Consider the following 20,560-nt stretch of genomic DNA (forward strand, 5'->3'; position numbering starts at 1 on the left):
GTCTTTAAAGAAAAATCCTCCTCTAACTAATATAAAATAAATTGCCAATTAAAGTTCTCAACCTTTAGTAACTACATAGTCCAGTCATATTAATGTGACCACCGCCTACATTTGACGTCAACGTTAAATAACCAATGGCAGAAGGCACGTGTCATCAGCCATCTGGGTGCACTCATCATTGTGGAAGGCACGATGGATTAACACAAGTATGCATCTATCCTTGCGGACCATGTTCACCCCGACATGTGAATTGTTTTCCCTCAGGATGATGGCATCTACCAGCAGGGCAATGCGACGTGTCATAAAGCTCGCAGTGTACGTGCGTGGTTCGAGGAGCACCAGGATGAGTTTACCGTACTCCCTTGGCCAGAAAATTCCCAGGACTTGAACCCAATTGAGAATCTGTGGGACCACCTCGATCAGGTTGTTCTCGCCATGGATGCTCAACCGCGTAACCTAGCACAGCTGGCCACGGCACTGGAGTCGGCATGGCTCAACATCCCAGTGATCATCATCACAACATCCCCTCTGTTCCTGCACGTCTCGCAGCGGTCCGCTCTGCCAAAGGTGGTTATTCTGGATTTTGACAGGTGGTCACATTAATGTGACTGGACTGTGTAGTTCCATATAGTGATTCCCGAATATATGGTCCCTTCTCCAAAGTTGTGGAAAGCATTCCTAATGTGGTCCATTGTCAGAATCCATTCATCTCAAGACTTACCGCCCCCACTCCCATATTTTTTACATTTTTAAGTGGTAGGTTTGGATGTGGGTAGAGTGTGTAGTCAAAACCCATGGTTGCCAATTTTGCGGAGATTTGTAGACTGGGTTCTCCATAGATTTTGGTAGATCAAGTGTGATAGATTTATCAACCAATACCAATAGGTCGATAGACTACAATTATCCTCATTAATAGGTCTGTTTTATTGGGTTTATGGTCATGACTTCCCAATATGGTTGACAGCCTCTCCATTGGGACACTTGAGCCTGCAGTTCTTCTAGCTCAGGCATCCGGAGATTGAGCTATTAGACAATATCCATTGAAGATGTTGGTTAACCTAATGATGGACTTGTGATATACGATTTGTGGTCATCTATTTTGTTGCTCCGCCACAATGTACAATATTTTTATATAATTTTATATGATATTTTTATCCTTGTCCAGATAAGCCTGAACATATCTCCAAGATATTCCTGCGGAGAGCTACATTTAACAGAACGTGTAAATATAAGTCTATTGTGACTCCCCTGCCCCATGGTCATTAATCTTCTTCAGTGAAGGAGACTTGGCTTCTGCGTTCAGGGTCCGGTCACGACACTGGCTGTCACTGACTAACTGTTTAGCCTTTGAGTCAATGTAGAATGGATTCATTTTCCGAGACATCTCCCAAAGGAGAAATTTTATTGATTTTTGTTTTTTCCCGGTGAAATTGGAGGACGCGCGTATTTATTCTTGAATTTATATTCAGTATGATAGAAGGGTATTAGATTCGTTGAAAGTGATGGTTCTATGTAATACTGCATGGGGCGATAAGTAACCCTTACTGACATAGCTCCACCTCTTCCTGTATTCAGACTACAGTGTAAAGGAAGAGGCGGGGCTATGCTTGGGTATCAGTTCTTTTTGCTGATTGGCCAATATCTGACACAACAAAACCATATTGGTCCCAGTTTTATGGTCCTTTACTAGGAATATATAGTACTTTGTGACTATTGGATGCTTAAAGGAGAACTCTACTTATAATGCTACTCTTTATAGATCACACATAAAGAAGATATCCAAACTTTAACCACTCATCACAAATTTATGACCATTTGCCACATTCTGTTCATCTGTTTTCATTATAGTGTTACCACACAACTCTCTCAGGCAAAGTCTCATCCTCTTATCCCTTAAAGGGGTTTTCCAGGCATAAAATAATTTTTCAAAAAAGGTCTGTCAGTGCTATTAATGGGTTAATAAGTGCAACCAAATACCTTTAGCAGTGTATTGAGTGATTTCTGGGTTTCTCCGGGAGCTCTTGGCACCTTCTGCATTTGTTTACTTCAGCATCTTCCTGTTCTGTTTTCCTACATTTACCATGATGCCTTGGGACACTCAGAGATGACTCACATCACCTCCTCTCTCACTCTCTCTATCACTCCCTTTCTCACTCACAACCCCTCCCTGTTTCCCTAGCTAGTCCGACTAGCCCTTCCTAACTAACTCAACCCCCCACCCCATCATACTTACCTGTCTTCTGATCCGGACCTTCTGGGCGGCCATCTCCTCTTCTTCATGTTTGCCGGCAGCCTACACCTATGCAATAGAGCTGGCGTGCCGGCACACACAGTAGCAGAAGAAGTGACATCCCGTGCCCAGAAGATCTGGACCGGAAAACAGATAAGTATGATGGGGGTGGGGTGTAGGTGGTGACATTCCGTTTTTCCCCTGATTTTTTTTGTGGCAGATGGTTACTTTTTCAACTAAGCCCCCAGTTTGCTCCTTGCATCAGATTCCACTGGAACCTCCCACTGAAAGTGTATGGGGGGAGCAGCAGCTGGCGGCAGAAATATTTACGTGGCAGACTTTGCATGGCGGTTCTGCTGCTAAATCTGTTATAGGAACCTGGCCCAGGTCATCAGATTTAGCGGTGATCACGGCTGTATGAATAGTAATAGAATACCCAGCTTTCCGGGACACCTGAAACATTAACTCACTTAGTTTGGCCAGGACTATTATGCATAATTAAGCAGGTTTATGGGTCTGGAGGATAAGGGTGACTAACCCTATAGGGGCTATAATAGCGTTTATATAACTTGTCACCCAGCTCTCCCAGAAACAGATGAAATGGCTGCATAGAATACATAAGAGCTTAGCAGAAGGACGACTCAAGGGCTTGTAGTGCTCATTACAGTAATATATTACATGCTTGAAATCCCTCGCACCAGGCGGCGTGTTACAAATGTCGCAGCTGCATCAGGTAATAGCTACCACGCTGGGAACGTGCGCTGCGCTTAGCCTCGTGTAAGGACGTTCTCATTAAACACAGCTGTCACCCTCTAGGTCAGCGGAGCCGTGCTCGAGAACATGGTAAAGAAGTGGAAGCAATACAAGCAGGAGTGCCTGGCAAGACTGGAACAAGAGAGGACGCTGATGACTGGTAAGTCGCAACAAATTAAAGGAGCACTCCAGCAAAAACACAGCCCTGCACCCCCCGCCTGGTTGTCTGTCACACTCTGCTCTTCTGACTATTGTACTTACCTCTCTGCTTCTGAGATTTTTACAGTAATCTTTCTCTGTGCGCTACTATCAATGTCTCAGCACAGTATCAGGAGCGCTGCTAGAGCCAGTACCGTCTCTGCCTGCTGGGATGTAGTGTTCCTAAACTCACTCAAGGTGCAGGGACAACCAAGACACCATTGTACAGTATAAACATGATGAAATTTATGAAAATTAATCCATTCTTTACTGACCAAAAGATCATCATACTTAGAGAGGTATCAGACAAGCTAGGGTCAGTACCCACCTGGGGGGCCCAATGATGGTCTGCAATGAGCACTCCCACTAGTACAGCTCTGAGAATACATTGGTAACAGCTCTGGAAGTGAGTGGTGAGTATTAATCTGATAATTGCTCACCGTTCTTAGCTCTACAGATTCTCCACCCCCTATCTGCGCCACTACCTGCGGCGGCGCCAGATGAGAAAGAACGGGGCAGAGCGTTATGATGGAATCTGTTCTCATTATTCGCTCCCTGGGATCTCACCAATGTTATAAACTGGAGCGGGGGTTGGCAGGCATGGGACCATTATATTGTGTGGGGTCATAAGGGGGCATTGTAAGGTGTGTGGAGACATAAAGGGGCTGTCATACTGTGTAGTAGGGCATAAGGGCTACATTATACCATGTAGTGGGGTGAAAGAGGGCTGATATACTGTGTGAGGTCATAGGGGGGCCTTTACACTGTGTGAGGTCATAGGGGGGCCTTTACACTATGTGGTGGTGGCATAAGGGGGCCATTATACTGTTAGGCCGGGTTCACACGGAGTATTGTGGCTCGTCATTTGGTACGTACACGCCACGGGATCTTTTGCGGGCCGTATACGCTCCCATTGTTTTCAATGGGAGCCGGTACCATACACGCGGCGCTATTTTGCGGCCGTGATTTTGCGGCGGCCGCAAAATAGCGCCGTGTGTACGGTACCGGCTCCCATTGAAAACAATGGGAGCGTATACGGCCCGCAAAAGATCCCGCGGCGTGTACGTACCAAATGACGAGCCACAATACTCCGTGTGAACCCGGCCTTATACTGCAAACTTGCTATCCTGTAACCCACTGGAGTTACCCAGGTTATATCAATACAGTCAGTATATAAAAAATGCTATATAACGTTTATCTCTTAATTGGATGTTATGATTGAAATTTTTCTTGTCTCGTTCCATTTTTTTAAATTTTATTTTTTACATTAAGTCTTTCATTATTTTTGATTCTATAATCGGAGAATTTGTCAAAGAAGGAAAAACAAGCCGTTTCTCTGGGAGATTTGCCAGATTTGAGTGTTTTTTCCTGTTTTATTGAGAACTCCTACTAATAGGTCTGAATCAGCAGCGATTGTATCTCCGGAGGGTGATGATAACATCTAGTAACACTCACTGTCCGCACCTCTGATGAACCTCCATGAGTGAGCTTGTAAGGGGCGATCCTCTTGTCACATACACTCGCCCCCGACTATGTTGCACTGTAATGTCTTGCACCTACGGTATATTTATGTGCGGTTAGGTCATATTTTATATGCTGATATTGTACGACCTGTTTTATGTACCTACATAGTGTGAGAACCCCCTGGTCCCTACTGTAGGAGCCGGCAGACTGTGGTCTCAGCAGGGTCACCTCTCCTCATATTTCACCTGATGCTTTTCGTTGGTTTGCAGGTGTATTTTGAGTTGGTTGAAGCATTGCACCATGTGTATGTAGGTTAGGTTGGGTAGTGTCCTTATATCTCTGTGCTTTTGGTGATTGTGTGTACCACAAGTGCCAAACTGACCTACCGTAAGACCGAGTGGAGGACGGGCCTAGTCAGCCACCAAGCCACTAGAGGAGAGATGGGAAAGGACGGACAGAAGCCTCAGATAGATTGGAGTTGTGGAACCACAATACGAGGAATAAAAGAGCGAGATGGGTCCTGTACCTGGAAGCCCTCAGAGATAGGGAGAACCTCAGAGATGGGAGACCAAGTGGTCATGTATTATCCTGAGCATTGGCCAAAAAGAGACTCAGACGATGAAAGTGGAGGAGCGTGTCTACAAGATGACCAAACTCGTACAGACTGAACCTTAAATCTTAAGTTTTTTGCTATCTCTTTCTCCATATAAAGTATTCATAGCTGCCAACTGGGATTTCCCCAAATTTTCAGAAATAATCTCATCAAATGTAGCATTTCCCAGTCCGGTTATACAAACCTCAGCCAAAATGGGTATTACTGGTGATCCCCAATTTTACCAATTAAAATGGCTACCAGACTATCAACTGCATCCTGCTATTCCAAGTTTAAGTGGTCCTCCTAAATAAGCTGTAGCCCATGGATGGAGGGTGTAAGTCTGGACTGCCCTCTGTCTGAGAGACCCCTGAGGTGCCATGGTATCAAATACGAGAGGCACAAGTAGCGCCCATCTCTCTGCGGACTCTTAGGGAGCGCTATGGGTGCGGCGACAACATTGTACCCAGACTATGGTCCAAGAGGAAACCTATAGACCCCTGTGCCATATAACCACCATTACTTTCTACTGTGTGCCACGAGCTTCATGTCATACCTCGAGTTTTACTTCTCGTTTCCCTCTTCCCCTGACATCGGGCGACTTCATGGACTTAGTTCAGAGCCAATCTAACATAAATTTTTCAGAATGTTTTTGTGCTTTTGCACCTGCACCTATCCACGTTCCTGTATCATCATCTGTAAACGCTGATGTCCTAGATTTCCTATAATGGAAAGTGGAGCCGTGTAAACTGCCATCCCCCGTATCAATATTTCATGAATAAATAGATTTCTGTGATGTTTGTAATGTATGAATATACCGGTTGAGCAAAACACATTATCTTAGCCAACGACACACCCCGATGCCTGCGCGATACTCCGCCGAGCAGCTCACGCTCCAACATCACTTCATTTCTATGCAAATTCTTGGCTCTCGATCAGTCTTATAGTCATACATATTTAGTAGGCCTCAATATATTTCCATTATTATTATTATTCATTGTCTAAGGTTTTTTTTTGTTAATTGAAATTATTTTATTTGTTTTCTTATTATATTTTTATTATTTTATATTATTTTTATTTAATATTTTGAATATTTTTTATCATTTTATCTATTTTTCTATTATATTTTTTTTCCTTTATATTTTCTGAACTTGCCTTCCTTTTTTGTGTTTGTTCAGGGGAAAAAAAATGAGTTTAATAAGAGTGAATTGCTGACTTGCTGAATCTCTCCATTTAGTGTCCATGCTCCAGCGGCTGCGGCATATGGCCTCCATACTCACATAATGTAGATGCCGCCGGCCTGGAGCCATTATCATATGACAAATGAAATATATTCTCCAATTTTTACATTTGTTCTTGAAGTGAATTAATTGATAATAACGAATAAAGTGACAAAAATACAACATTTGTAAAGTGAAAATAATAACCGGTAACAGATATTAGAATACTTTGCAGTCTTCAACATTATTCGGGTGATAGAGAGAGATCTGTGAAGTCGAAGTTATTAGTTGTCCTATTTTTTATTAGAGTTAAAGCAGTGAATCCTGCAAATACTGATAGTCTGTACTGTAATAATATAGAGATGACTCTGCTGTCCCTTCCCTCTAATGATAATGAGATGACTCTGCTGTCCCTTCCCTCTAAAGCAGTGACCCTGCTGTACCTTTCCTTTAATGTTAATGATATGACTGCTATTTATGTCCTATAATAATAATGAGATGACTCTGCTCTCCCTTCCCTCTAATGATAATTAGATGACTCTGCTGTTCTCTTCCCTCTAATGATAATGTGGTGACTCTGCTGTTCTCTTCCTTTAATGACAGGGATGACTCTGCTGTCTCTTCCCTCTAATGATAATTAGATGACTCTGCTGTTCTCTTCCCTCTAATGATAATGTGGTGACTCTGCTGTTCTCTTCCTTTAATGATAGGGATGACTCTGCTGTTCTCTTCCCTCTAATGATAATGTGATGACTCTGCTGTCTCTTCCCTCTAATGATAATTAGACGACTCTGCCGTCTCTTCCCTCTAATGATAGGGATGACTCTGCTGTCTCTTCCCTCTAATGATAATGTGGTGACTCTGCTGTTCTCTTCCTTTAATGATAGGGATGACTCTGCTGTCTCTTCCCTGTAATGATAATTAGATGACTCTGCCGTCTCTTCCCTCTAATGATAGGGATGACTCTGCTGTCTCTTCACTGTAATGATAATGTGGTGACTCTGCTGTTCTCTCCCTTTAATGATAGAGATGACTCTGCTGTCCCTTTTCAATAATGATAATGATGCTAAGGAAGGTGCAAATAAACTAATTATACTTACCTAGCCCAATTTATCTTTTGTGGTTTGCCTCCGCTCCTTCCGATGTCAGGCTGGGTCCAGCCAAAACTGCTGGGACTCCTGTGGGCAATCATTGTCCTTAGTGGTCACATATGTGGTATCAATGATATCACTACTGATACCTCATCGGTACCCCAAACGTGACAGCTGAGGCCAGTGATTGGCTACAACAGTCAAGGGAGCCTTAACACGTCCAAACTGGGGTTGGCCTGGTACTGTAGGGTACAAGGGACATACATCCTTTTTTAATTTTACACTTTATCCTTGAAATCTCCTTTAATAATATTGAGATGACTCTGTTGTCCTTCCCTATAATAATGGGATGACTTCCTGACTGCACTATACTATTGATATGTCTCTTCTGACCCTACTCTTTAATGATGAGACTACTCTGCTGATCTCTCTCTTTTATGATATGGAAAGTACTCTGCTACCCTTCCCTCTAATGGCGAGTCTCTGCTTGTCCTACTCTTTAATGATGAGACATCTCTGCTGATCCTATGCTCTTCTGATAATGAGATGACTCTGCTGACCCTTCTCTATAATGATAGTTAGCAGACTCTGCTGTCCCTTCCATCTAATGATGAGGCAACTCTGTGGACTTTACCCTCTGCTGCCCCTGTCCTCTAATGAGAATTAGGTAGATCTTCTGTCCCCCAGAGATGTCTCCGATATCAAATGATAATTTGTTGATTTTCTTGATCCCAACTGTGAGATGACTCTGCCAAACCTACACCAGTCTACACAGCAAAACAAAACAGTAAGTTCTCCTAGTGGTGGCTGCAGGCCAAGATAATTTAATCCTAAGTCTTTTGTACTGGAAGCTCTGCTCTGAATGATGGGCCAGTGATGGACAAATATTCCACATCTATCCATGTATGGTCAATCCAAGTCTTACAGATGTTCTGGAGTGTTCCTTCAGATTTTTCCTTTACTGTTTCCTAAGTTGCAGAGCTCTTATCTTGTGTTGGGGACTGAGGTCTCCTCAGCAATGGGGGAACATTCATGTAATTACCCAACTAGCGCAAACCTTGGAGACGCCGTGTGGAGACTCTTATAGAGACGGGGATAAGGGAGAAGTTTATGGCTGCGCTTTATTACCAGATAAGAATGTTTTACGACTACAGAGTATCCAATAATAATAACAACAGTCAGACACTGGAGACACAAGGAAGATTGTGCTGTGTCTCAAGAAACCTTACAACCCGGAATAGACGCAATATTCCTTCTCATTTCCCTGTGTTATGCTAACAGATTCCTCTTCTTCCTTTGTGTTTGTGATCTTCTTCTTCTTCTTCTTTAATCCCCTTTTTTCACTTTCTTTAATTTTCTTCAAATTTTTCACTTCCTCCTTTGGATTTGTCTCTTTCTTCATATTCTTACTATTTCTGTCTTCTTGTTTTCCTCCTTTCTCCTTGTTGTCCTTCTACTCTCCTTAATTTTACTTATTTTCCCACTTCTCTTTTTCTCCGGTTCCACGTCTCCTTTACATTTTAGTTTATCTCTTCTTCCTCCTCCTTGTCCCTTCTTCTGTATTCCTCTTCTCTGTCCTTCTGCTTTATTCATCTTGTCCTTGCTCTTTACCTCCATCTTTTTTTGCTTCTCTTCTTCCTCTTTGCCTCCTTCTTCCCCTTCTTTCCTCCTCTTCTCTTTCCTCCTTGCTCTTTGCCTCCTCTTCCTTCTTCTTTACTCCTCTTCTCTTTCCTCCTTGCCCTTTGCCCCCCTTCCTTCTTCTTTACTCCTCTCCTTTCTCCTTCTTGCTCATCACCTCCTTCTCCTTTTTTACTCTTTTTCCTTCTTGTCCCTCACCTTCTTCTCCTTCCTTCCTATTCTTTTCCTGTAATATACTTTAGACATTTCTCATGTCCTTATCTTTTCCTCTTCCATCTCATCGGCTTCATACTTCTCTCCTTCCAGATTATATATCACCTTCCAGCCATGTGTTCCACTGATCTTTCCTCTCTATGATGATAGTATATACATGTGATTCCGCATACACAATATCCAGCCATATTCCCTCAGTTTACTATGTGACTATTCTGTCCTGTCCTTCTGTTTGCAGCCGCTCAGTTTATGGCCAGTGATGACATCATCATTTTGATGTTTTTTGCTCTTTTCTTCCAGGAGTTTACTGTAATGGAACATTCGATAACTTTGCTTGTTGGCCGTTTTCTTACCCAGGAAATGTGTCTGTTCCTTGTCCGTGGTACTTGTTGAAGATTCAAGAAGGTAATGAAGGAAGGCCACAGATTATACACGATACAAATATCAGATTGATGTGTGAATTGTGGAGACCTATAAGGAGACACATCTGGGGCATCTCCTGCCTCCTAAACCAAGTCTATTCTGCCCAGAATCAGTCTATTGTACAGCAGACAGAACTTATTGTGACCATTACATGAAGATACATCAGTGATCTGACTACTATGGAGGACGACAAGGTCACTGTTATGGGGCCCATAGTGAGAAGGCAGTAAGAAGGCGCCCCTGCTCTCCGCCATGCAGCTACAGAGCTACATGCTAAAATTCTGTTTACCTGCAGTCACCACCAGGGGAGGGGCTCACTGTATATAGAAATCACCCCCGATGGGGAGGGACTCAATGTGTATAGATCACCCCCAATGGGGAGGGGCTCACTGTGTATAGAATTCACCCCAGATGGGGAGGGGCTTACTGTGTATAGAAATCACCCCCGATGGGGAGGGGCTCACTGTGTATAGATCACCTCTGATGCGGAGGGGTTCACTGTGTATAGTCCACCCCCAATGGGGAGGGGTTCATTGTGTATAGATCGCACATGATGGGGAGGGGTTCACTGTGTATAGATCGCCCACAATGGGGAGGGGCTCACTGTGTATAGATCACCCCTGATGCGGAGGGGTTCACTGTGTATAGATCGCCCCTGATGGGGAGGGGCTCACTGTGTATAGATCGCCCCTGATGGGGACGGGCTCACTGTGTATAGATCACCCTCGATAGGGAGGGGTTCACTGTGTATAGTCCACCCCCAATGGGGAGGGGTTCATTGTGTATAGATCGCCCCTGATGGGGAGGGGTTCACTGTGTATAGCATTACAGCTTCCAATTAGTTCAGTGGGAGCTCCCCCTCCTGACAACTGTAGGTAAATATTGTGATCCCCAGGGTAGGCATTAGGGGTGTGGGACATGAGTTATTTAGACATTTGTAACCAAGCGCTATATGGCTGTTATTTGGCAGTTTTGATTTGGCACTATATAGATGTTATATGGCACTATATGCTTATCTGTATACCATATGGCAGTATTATTTCTTACTGACACTTTTAATAGCTGTTCACACCTCACGTCCTGGCGGCAGTCATATTTCATGGATAATTTATTTTGATAGCCAGCAGATGATAAAATATATATATGTGTCTGTCCATTATACATGGTTTGAGCCTCTCGTCGCGGTTTCATCATTTGTTGATGTGATATTCAATAAATGTCATTGCTGAAAATGTGAAAAATCTCCGGTATAAAAATCCCATTTATAATAAAGACATCAGGAGCCGTCTGTACAGCAACCTGACGGTATAGGTGGGAGACATAAAGATCCTTTCATATAAAGAAACCCATCCCTATAGCAGCGTTTGTGTGACAAACTGGGGGCATAAGTGTCATGTGATTCTTACCATGGGAGTGGCATATAGGGCAGATTATGTTATGGGACTATTGTGCCCCCTAGAGTTTTCAGTAAATTTACCCTAAAGTGAATGGACTTCCTTCCATCCAATGGGATACACTTACCTTCCCCATTGACATGACATGTATGCTCAGGTAGTAGGGCTGCTTGGTGCTGATCTGTGGGCGCGATAATGGGGTTCATACTAAGGGGTCATCCTATAAGATGAAATAGGAATCTGCTGTTCATTTGCATATTTATAAAATATTGATATCTTGGCAAGACACTGACTCAGGTAACCTATCTATCTGCGGGGATGGGCTGATATTCTGGCGACATTTATATACTTGGGACAAGGATTGTGAGGTGTAGTTTGTCACCCTGTAGGCCCCCCCACCTTACACCCTAACTAGCGGTGTCGTTGCAGGCGGTCCGGGCTACACTCACAGATACTGCACGGAGCAGGGGGTCTGGCAGACAAAAGACAACTCCTCAGATATTTGGCGGGACAACACAGAATGTTACACCAACACCAGCGATCACTTCGAACAAAATGTAAGTCTGTCTTGTTTCTTTTATGTTTCACTGTTAATCCCCCAGATTACTACAATTTACTGAGGTCTTTGGTCCAGATTCCTGCAGAATACGGTGCAACAATGTCCTAGAGGCTGGGGATAGACTGACTGACTGATGGATATACTGTACTGCAGGGGTACACTACTCACTATATGGGGGGGAAGTCGTGTATATACGCTGGTATGAGACGTGCTATCCCATTACTACTATATACTGGGGTTATACTGTACTGCTGGAGACTAGATAGGCAGGGGTACACTACTCTATATATCGGGGGGATCATGTATATACACTGGTATGAGACGTGCTATCCCATTACTACTATATACTGGATTATACTGTACTGCTGGAGACTAGATAGGCAGGGGTACACTACTCTATATATCGGGGAGATCATATATATACACTGGTATGAGACGTTCTATCCCATTATTACTATATACTGGATTATACTGTACTGCTAGAGACTAGATAGGCAGGGGTACACTACTCACTATATGGGGGGATCATGTGTATACACTGGTATGAGACGTACTATCCCATTATTACTATATACTGGGGTGTACTGCTGGAGACTAGATAGGCAGGGGTACACTACTCTATATATCGGGGGGATCATGTATATACACTGGTATGAGACGTGCTATCCCATTACTACTATATACTGGATTATACTGTACTGCTGGAGACTAGATAGGCAGGGGTACACTACTCTATATATCGGGGAGATCATATATATACACTGGTATGAGATGTGCTATCCCATTATTACTATATACTGGATTACACTGTACTGCTAGAGACTAGATAGGCAGGGGTACACTACTCACTATATATAGGGGATCATATATATACACTGGTATGAGATGTGCTATCCCATTACTACTATATACTGGATTATACTGTACTGCTAGAGACTAGATAGGCAGGGGTACACTACTCACTATATATAGGGGATCATATATATACACTGGTATGAGATGTGCTATCCCATTACTACTATATACTGGATTATACTGTACTGATAGAGACTAGATAGGCAGGGGTACACTACTCACTATATGGGGGGATCATGTGTATACACTAGTATGAGACGTACTATCCCATTATTACTATATACTGGGGTGTACTGCTGGAGACTAGATAGGCAGGGGTACACTACTCACTATATGGGGGGATCATGTGTATACACTGGTATGAGACGTACTATCTAGAGATGAGCGAACACTAAAATGTTCGAGGTTCGAAATTCGATTCGAACAGCCGCTCACTGTTCGAGTGTTCGAATGGGTTTCGAACCCCATTATAGTCTATGGGGAACATAAACTCGTTAAGGGGGAAACCCAAATTCGTGTCTGGAGGGTCACCAAGTCCACTATGACACCCCAGGAAATGATACCAACACCCTGGAATGACACTGGGACAGCAGGGGAAGCATGTCTGGGGGCATAAAAGTCACTTTATTTCATGGAAATCCCTGTCAGTTTGCGATTTTCGCAAGCTAACTTTTCCCCATAGAAATGCATTGGCCAGTGCTGATTGGCCAGAGTACGGAACTCGACCAATCAGCGCTGGCTCTGCTGGAGGAGGCGGAGTCTAAGATAGCTCCACACCAGTCTCCATTCAGGTCCGACCTTAGACTCCGCCTCCTCCGGCAGAGCCAGCGCTGATTGGCCGAAGGCTGGCCAATGCATTCCTATGCGAATGCAGACTTAGCAGTGCTGAGTCAGTTTTGCTCAACTACACATCTGATGCACACTCGGCACTGCTACATCAGATGTAGCAATCTGATGTAGCAGAGCCGAGGGTGCACTAGAACCCCTGTGCAAACTCAGTTCACGCTAATAGAATGCATTGGCCAGCGCTGATTGGCCAATGCATTCTATTAGCCCGATGAAGTAGAGCTGAATGTGTGTGCTTAGCACACACATTCAGCTCTACTTCATCAGGCTAATAGAATACATTGGCCAATCAGCGCTGGCCAATGCATTCTATTAGCTTGATGAAGCAGAGTGTGCACAAGGGTTCAAGCGCACCCTCGGCTCTGATGTAGCAGAGCTGAGGGTGCACAAGGGTTCAAGTGCACCCTCGGCTCTCCTACATCAGAGCCGAGGGTGCGCTTGAACCCTTGTGCAGCCTCGGCTCTGCTACATCAGAGCCGAGGGTGCGCTTGAACCCTTGTGCACACTCTGCTTCATCAAGCTAATAGAATGCATTGGCCAGCACTGATTGGCCAGAGTACGGAATTCGGCCAATCAGCGCTGGCCAATGCATCCCTATGGGAAAAAGTTTATCTCACAAAAATCACAATTACACACCCGATAGAGCCCCAAAAAGTTATTTTTAATAACATTCCCCCCTAAATAAAGGTTATCCCTAGCTATCCCTGCCTGTACAGCTATCCCTGTCTCATAGTCACAAAGTTCACATTCTCATATGACCCGGATTTGAAATCCACTATTCGTCTAAAATGGAGGTCACCTGATTTCGGCAGCCAATGACTTTTTCCAATTTTTTTCAATGCCCCCAGTGTCGTAGTTCCTGTCCCACCTCCCCTGCGCTGTTATTGGTGCAAAAAAGGCGCCAGGGAAGGTGGGAGGGGAATCGAATTTTGGCGCACTTTACCACGTGGTGTTCGATTCGATTCGAACATGGCGAACACCCTGATATCCGATCGAACATGTGTTCGATAGAACTCTGTTCGCTCATCTCTAGTACTATCCCATTATTACTATATACTGGGGTGTACTGCTGGAGACTAGATAGGCAGGGGTACACTACTCACTATATGGGGGGATCATGTGTATACACTGGTATGAGACGTACTATCCCATTATTACTATATACTGGGGTGTACTGCTGGAGACTAGATAGGCAGGGGTACACTACTCACTATATGGGGGGATCATGTGTATACACTGGTATGAGACGTACTATCCCATTATTACTATATACTGGGGTGTACTGCTGGAGACTAGATAGGCAGGGGTACACTACTCACTATATCGGGGGGGATCATGTATATACACTGGTATGAGACGTACTATTTTTCATGTGTCCCCACTCAGTATAATCTTCTTACAGTCAACCTAATATTATATGTCTCCACATTATAATGTTCCCCTCTAATTGTCCCACAGTATGAAAAACTAGAGGGGGACATTAAACTGCGGGGGTAGTTGGATGGGGACAGAAATGTCCCCTTCCAAATTGCCCCCCAGTTTAATGCCCCCATCCAGCTGCCACAGTTTAATGTCACCCAACATCTGATTCCCCAGTTTAATGTTCCTCTTTATCTCCCCAGTTTAATGTCCCCCCATCTGCCCCTAGTTTAATGCCCCCCCATTTGCCCCCAGTTTAATGTCCCCCTTTCATCTGCCCCCAGTTTAATGTCACCCCTTCATCTGCCTCCATTTTAATGTTCCCCTTTCATCTGCCCCCAGTTTAACATAATAAAACTCTGATAATCCCCTCTCATCGCTCACCTGCTGCTCTGTGAAGTCTCTTGTCCCGGACTGTTCAGGGAGCTGGAGGTGCGATGTAAGTGACTCCATCACATCGCCTGCAGCTCCTGGGGCCAGAACCCACAAGGATGTGCTTCAAACAGAGTGGTGAAGCAGGAGCTGTCTGCGGATGGCTCCTGCTTCACCATTGTATTGAAGTAATCTGCGTCCGGATGTACCTCCCACCAACTGGGACCGCGGGACAGGACCCAGAATCCGGGACTGTCCCACTGAATCTGGGACAGTTGGGAGGTATGTGTATATATACTGGTATGAGACGTGCTATCCCATTACTACGATATACTGGATTATACTGTACTGCTGGAGGCTAGATAGGCAGGGGTACACTACTCACTATATTGGAGGGGGTCATGTATATACACTGGTGTGAGACGTGCCATCTTATTAATAGTACTCACACTCTGCTCCGGTTTGTTGGGGTGCCAGCAGAGTTACGGGCCTCTATATATCTCTATTGGGGGTCTCGATACGATGCTATGGGACTCAGAGCCATATTCTACCATCACTTCCATGCCTTTGAGCAATCTATACAGACCGGTCAGGGACTGGAGACCACCCAGACATGCTGCCTCCCATGATGTGCTCCCTATGTACTCCACCGGCAGGTACTTGTGGCCCCTCAGTCCCCGGCGCAGCTGTCATAGGAGGCTCCTGGTGTTTGTGTTACCCCAGATAAATGCCTCCTATGGAATGTTCCATAATAACAAACCTATGGAAACAGGTTATGAATTTTTGGATTTGGGCGTCTCATCCGTCTGTTTATAAACACCGGAGATCTTCTTGTATCTTCTTGTAATGGATTTGGTGCGGAAAAGTTCTGTATGTATTAACCCTGTGATGGCCTATGAGCTGATGTGCTGCTACATGACGCCAGTAGTGCTGCCTCATAGTGTTACTAGAAATAAGTGCCCCCCGCCAGGACTGACCCCATCTTCTTACAGAATAAGGTGCACGCACTGCTGCTACTGCTGAGGGTCTGCTACACTGTGGGATACTCCATATCACTCGGGACCCTGGCCCTCGCATTGTGTATCCTCCTGACATTCAGGTGAGCTCAGCCTGTCATGTGTGATACTGTCTGCTGAGCTGTGTATCTAATCCTCTCATGTGTGATACTGTCTGCTGAGCTGTGTATCTAATCCTATCCTGTGTGATACTGTCTGCTGAGCTGTGTATCTAATCCTATCCTGTGTGATACTGTCTTCTGAGCTGTGTATCTAATCCTATCCTGTGTGATACTGTCTGCTGAGCTGTGTATCTAATCCTATCCTGTGTGATACTGTCTGCTGAGCTGTGTATCTAATCCTCTCATGTGTGATACTGTCTGCTGAGCTGTGTATCTAATCCTACCATGTGTGATACTGACTGCTGAGCTGTGTATCTAATCCTATCATGTGTGATACTGTCTGCTGAGCTGTGTATCTAATCCTATCATGTGTGATACTGTCTGCTGAGCTGTGTATCTAATCCTATCCTGTGTGATACTGTCTGCTGAGCTGTGTATCTAATCCTATCATGTGTGATACTGTCTGCTGAGCTGTGTATCTAATCCTACCATGTGTGATACTGTCTACTGAGCTGTGTATCTAATCCTACCATGTGTGGTACAGTCTGCTGAGCTGTGTATCTAATCCTATCCCGTGTGATACTGACTGCTGAGCTGTGTATCTAATCCTCTCATGTGTGATACTGTCTGCTGTGCTGTGTATCTAATCCTATCATGTGTGATACTGTCTGCTGAGCTGTGTATCTAATCCTATCCTGTGTGATACTGTACACTGAGCTGTGTATCTAATCCTATCATGTGTGATACTGTCTGCTGAGCTGTGTATCTAATCCTATCCTGTGTGATACTGTCTGCTGAGCTGTGTATCTAATCCTATCCTGTGTGATACTGTCTGCTGAGCTGTGTATCTAATCCTACCATGTGTGATACTGTCTGCTGAGCTGTGTATCTAATCCTATCATGTGTGATACTGTCTGCTGAGCTGTGTATCTAATCCTATCCTGTGTGATACTGTCTGCTGAGCTGTGTATCTAATCCTATCCTGTGTGATACGGTCTGCTGAGCTGTGTATCTAATCCTATCCTGTGTGATACGGTCTGCTGAGCTGTGTATCTAATCCTATCCTGTGTGATACGGTCTGCTGAGCTGTGTATCTAATCCTATCCTGTCTGATACTGTCTGCTGAGCTGTGTATCTAATCCTATCATGTGTGATACTGTCTGCTGAGCTGTGTATCTAATCCTATCATGTGTGATACTGTTTGCAGTGCTGCTGTATCTAATCCTATGATGTGTGATACTGTTTGCATTGCTGCTGTATCTAATCTTATAACGTGTGATACTGTTTGCACTGCTGCTGTATCTAATCTTATAACGTATGATACTGTTTGCAGAGCTGCTGTATCTAATCCTTCCATATCTGATACTATGTTTGAGAGCTCCCAGCACTACTTCTCCCTGTCCTAGATCACTGCCGTCTCTCTGTCGCCCCCCTGTGCTCCGGCAGCACATTGCCGTCCCCATTTTGCAGTAACCCTGCTTTCACCCTCCTCTGATGTTTTTAGGAAACTTCATTGTACCAGGAATTCCATCCACATGAATCTCTTCGGCTCCTTTATTATGAGGGCTCTGGCTGTCCTGATAAAAGACATGCAGCATACCGACCTAGCCCCGAAAATGGCGAAGAATGAAGAGGACTGGCTGTCCGTACTAGAGCCGCAGGTGGGTCACATGGAGGAAGGGGTGGGGGTCATTTACTTACAGAAATATTCAATAAAACATGAGAGCTTCTCAATAGAGCTTTCAATAATGCAGAACAAATGGGGACTTGATCCAGAAGAAGTGAGAGATCACTACAGTGTCCAGTAGGCGGAGCCTGCACTGTCTGACTCCGCCCCTCTGTCCTCCAGGTACCGACCTCCTGCCGCATTGTCCACATCTCCCTGCATTTCTTTGTGGGTGCTAATTCTTTCTGGCTGCTGGTGGAGGGGATCTACCTACACACCACCATTGTCTCCGTGGTCCTGTGCGAGAGGAGGATGCTGCTGAAATACCTGGCCATCGGCTGGGGTAAGTGGCCGCCATGTGCCCTCCGAGACATCTGTGGCCAGCTCATTTATCTGACTGCATCCCCTTTGTATTACAGTGTGCCCCCTACTCTTCATTATACCATGGGTGATAGCCAGAACATATTTGGAGAATGATGGGTGAGTTGTTCAATAATATAATTGAGTCAGCAGCACAGAGTATTTCAGGAGAAGAGTGTACGAATCTTGTGGGAGGTTTTAGGGGAAGGAACAGAGACCCCCAGAAGCACAGAGTAGTTAAGCAGGGGAGTGTTGTGATCTTATAGGGAGGTCACAGATTGAGAGTTACATAGTAGAAGAAACAGGGTTCCCAGCAGCACAGAGTATTTCAAGAGAGGAGTGGGTGATCACAGTCCTTGAGCCCCCCGCAGTACAGAGTATTTCAGGAGAGTCCTTATTGCTGGCCATGCCTTCTGATTTCACTCTTGCATTACCACGAGGGATATGGGATCTGTGGTTACACAGCGGTTCGGCCTCAGGAGCGGCCTCCGCAGGCAGGAATTAATTACGGATCTTGTTCCTCCTGAGGACGCAGCAATCTGTCATGATTCTTAATGCGCCATTGGCAGCGTGATTCATGAGACATTCTCCCCAGACCATATACATACTGTAAATATCGATCTGGTAACTGCTCGGCCATAAATCACACCAGCGTCCTGTGACCGAGAGATACAGAATTACCTCCATCAATACAGAATTACAGCGGAGAGAAGTGGCGCCTGCACATAGATAGGGAACGTCATGGTACCCGGCTCTGTCTTCCCAACTCCCTCCTGATGTATGATCAGGGAAATGGGTGGTCTCCTTTAATTATAGATCATAAGCAAAGGGGCGGAGCTGTGACAACCTCTGAAGGGTTATATATAGAGATGAGCGAACAGTGAAATATTTGAAGTTCGATTTGAGTAGCCGCTCAATACTCGACTGTTCAATCGAAAAAGAACCCCATTATAGTCTATGGGGAATAAATACTCGTTTAGGGGAAACCACTATTCGACTCAGGAGGGTCACCAAGTTCACTATGACACCCCAGGAAATTATGCCAACACCCTGGAATGCAACTGGGACAGCAGGAGAAGCGTGTCTGGGGGCATCTAACAAGCCCAAGTCACTGTATTACGTCGGGATCCCTGTAAGCTTGCGATATGCGCGAGCTGACTTTTTTCCATAGGAATGCATTGACCAGCGTTGATTGGCCGAATGCCATACAGAGTACAGCATATGGCCAATCAACGCTGGTTCTGCCAGAGGCTCGTCTGTGAGGAGGCGGAGTCTAAGATCGGACCAGAATGGAGACTGCTGCGGACCGATCTTAGACTCTGACTCCTCCGGCATTCGGCCAATCAACACTGGTCAATGCATTCCTATGCTGAGATGTAGCAGTGCTGACCGTGCGCTCAGCACTGCTACACCGGAGATAAAGCAGAGCTGAGTGTGCGCTGAACCTTGCTGCACACTCAGCTCTGCTGAGATTCAGCAGAGCTGAGTGTGCAGCAGGGTTCAGCGCACACTCAGCTCTGCTACATCTCTGATGAAGCATAGCTGAGTGTGCAGCAGGGTTCAGCGCATCTCTGATGCAGCAGAGCTGAGTGTACAGCAGGGTTCAGAGGTTCTCCGGTGTAGCAGCGGTTCTCCGGTGTAGCAGCAGTTCTCCAGTGTAGCAGTGCTGGCCGTGCGCTCAGCTTGGCTGCATCTCCAGAGATGAGCCGAGCTGAGCGCATGGCCAGCACTGCTACATCGGAGAACCGCTGCTACACCGGAGAACTGCTGAACTCTGCTGCACACTCAGCTCTGCTGCATCAGAGATGCAATGAACCCTGCTGCACACTCAGCTCTGCTGTATCACAGATGCGCTGAACCCTGCTGCACACTCACCTCTGCTTCATCTCCGGTGTAGCAGTGCTGAGCGCATGGCCAGCACTGCTACATCTCAGCATTGGAATGCATTGACCAGCATTGATTGGCCGAATGCCATACAGAGTACAGCATTCGGCCAAACAACGCTGGTTCTGCCGGAGGAGGCGGAGTCTAAGATCGGTCCACAGCAGTCTCCATTCTGGTCCGAATTTAGACTCCGCCTCCTCACAGACAAGCCTCTGGCAGAACCAGTGTTGATTGGCCGAATGCTGTACTCTATATGGCATTCGGTC

At 45.2% G+C, this 20,560-nt stretch overlaps 1 protein-coding gene across 1 annotated transcript in view; it reads left to right on the forward strand.

The window, feature by feature from the left end:
- Window positions 1-20,560, forward strand: part of GLP2R (glucagon like peptide 2 receptor) — a 44,790-nt gene that overhangs the window by 17,984 nt on the left and 6,246 nt on the right. The window contains exons 2-8 of the mRNA XM_075279516.1: window positions 3,047-3,143; window positions 9,700-9,804; window positions 11,646-11,773; window positions 16,260-16,366; window positions 17,889-18,045; window positions 18,234-18,393; window positions 18,470-18,530. Of these exons, the coding sequence (XP_075135617.1) occupies window positions 3,047-3,143; window positions 9,700-9,804; window positions 11,646-11,773; window positions 16,260-16,366; window positions 17,889-18,045; window positions 18,234-18,393; window positions 18,470-18,530 (815 nt within the window). The remainder of the gene's footprint in view (window positions 1-3,046; window positions 3,144-9,699; window positions 9,805-11,645; window positions 11,774-16,259; window positions 16,367-17,888; window positions 18,046-18,233; window positions 18,394-18,469; window positions 18,531-20,560) is intronic.

Source organism: Leptodactylus fuscus, chromosome 6 (assembly GCF_031893055.1).
Source record: "Leptodactylus fuscus isolate aLepFus1 chromosome 6, aLepFus1.hap2, whole genome shotgun sequence".
NCBI lineage: Eukaryota > Metazoa > Chordata > Amphibia > Anura > Leptodactylidae > Leptodactylus > Leptodactylus fuscus.